At 35.8% G+C, this 867-nt stretch overlaps 1 protein-coding gene across 1 annotated transcript in view; it reads right to left on the reverse strand.

The window, feature by feature from the left end:
* The window catches only part of LOTGIDRAFT_176359 (hypothetical protein), a gene marked incomplete at both ends in the record, with an annotated part of 11033 nt that extends 10266 nt beyond the window's left edge, over positions 1 to 767 (reverse strand). The window contains one exon of the mRNA XM_009046844.1: positions 15 to 767. Coding sequence (XP_009045092.1) covers positions 15 to 767 — 753 coding nt within the window. The remainder of the gene's footprint in view (positions 1 to 14) is intronic.
* Between the last annotated feature and the right edge of the window lie 100 nt (positions 768 to 867).

An 867-nucleotide genomic window follows, 5' to 3' on the forward strand; every position in this document is an offset into this window, starting at 1 on the left:
TTCCCATGGATAACATCACATTCATCACTATCCCAGCTATTTGCTTCAACTTCTTCAACTACAACATTATCTTTTGTTTCATCTCGTCCATCCATTGATTTAACTAGTTGTTCCCTTGAATCAGTAACTTCTTCTGGTTTGTAGACAACATAATTATCAGTTGGATTCACTTGGATAACATCACATTCATCACTATCCCAGCTATTTGCATTCTGTTTTTCTTCTTCCCTTCCAAATAAAGTGTGATCAGATGCATTTTTTCTGAATGATAGAATTGTGGGTTGATATCCATTGAAGTCTAAATCTGAACTACTGTTTGACTGATCATCATCAATTAATCCATAGACTTCTTCATTCCCAGAGCATTCTGGAAGTTCTATACTTGATTCTTTAAATATTTGATGGGGTGTTAGGTTTTGACAGCTTTTGGTTTGTTCATCAAACTCATGAGATGTGGAAGGCTGATAACATGTATAATCGGGAAGTGAGGTAATTTGACCCCACTGAACATTTTCCTCTTTGTTGGGTTTATATTGTGTATATTTATCCAAGAGTCCTTGCAGTATAGTATTCTGGGTAGGAACTGTACTTTTGATATCAGATTTACTATACTCCATGTGATCACTATCCCAGCTAATTTCTTCCTCAAGTTCATCACTTTCTGTAACATTCTGTTCTCCAGAATAAATGTCTTCTCGATATTTGTCTTGGAGAGTGACAGCCTGATTATCTGAAACAACTTCCTTATCCCCACTAGTTGCTTCCATTCCTGTTACAATTTTCTGAGCTGTGACTTCTTCATTATATAGAATTTGTCCATCATCACCATAACAGCTATAAGATTCAAGTACTTTAACTTCCTCAACC

This window comes from Lottia gigantea (assembly GCF_000327385.1).
Source record: "Lottia gigantea unplaced genomic scaffold LOTGIsca_1074, whole genome shotgun sequence".
Classification (NCBI taxonomy): domain Eukaryota; kingdom Metazoa; phylum Mollusca; class Gastropoda; family Lottiidae; genus Lottia; species Lottia gigantea.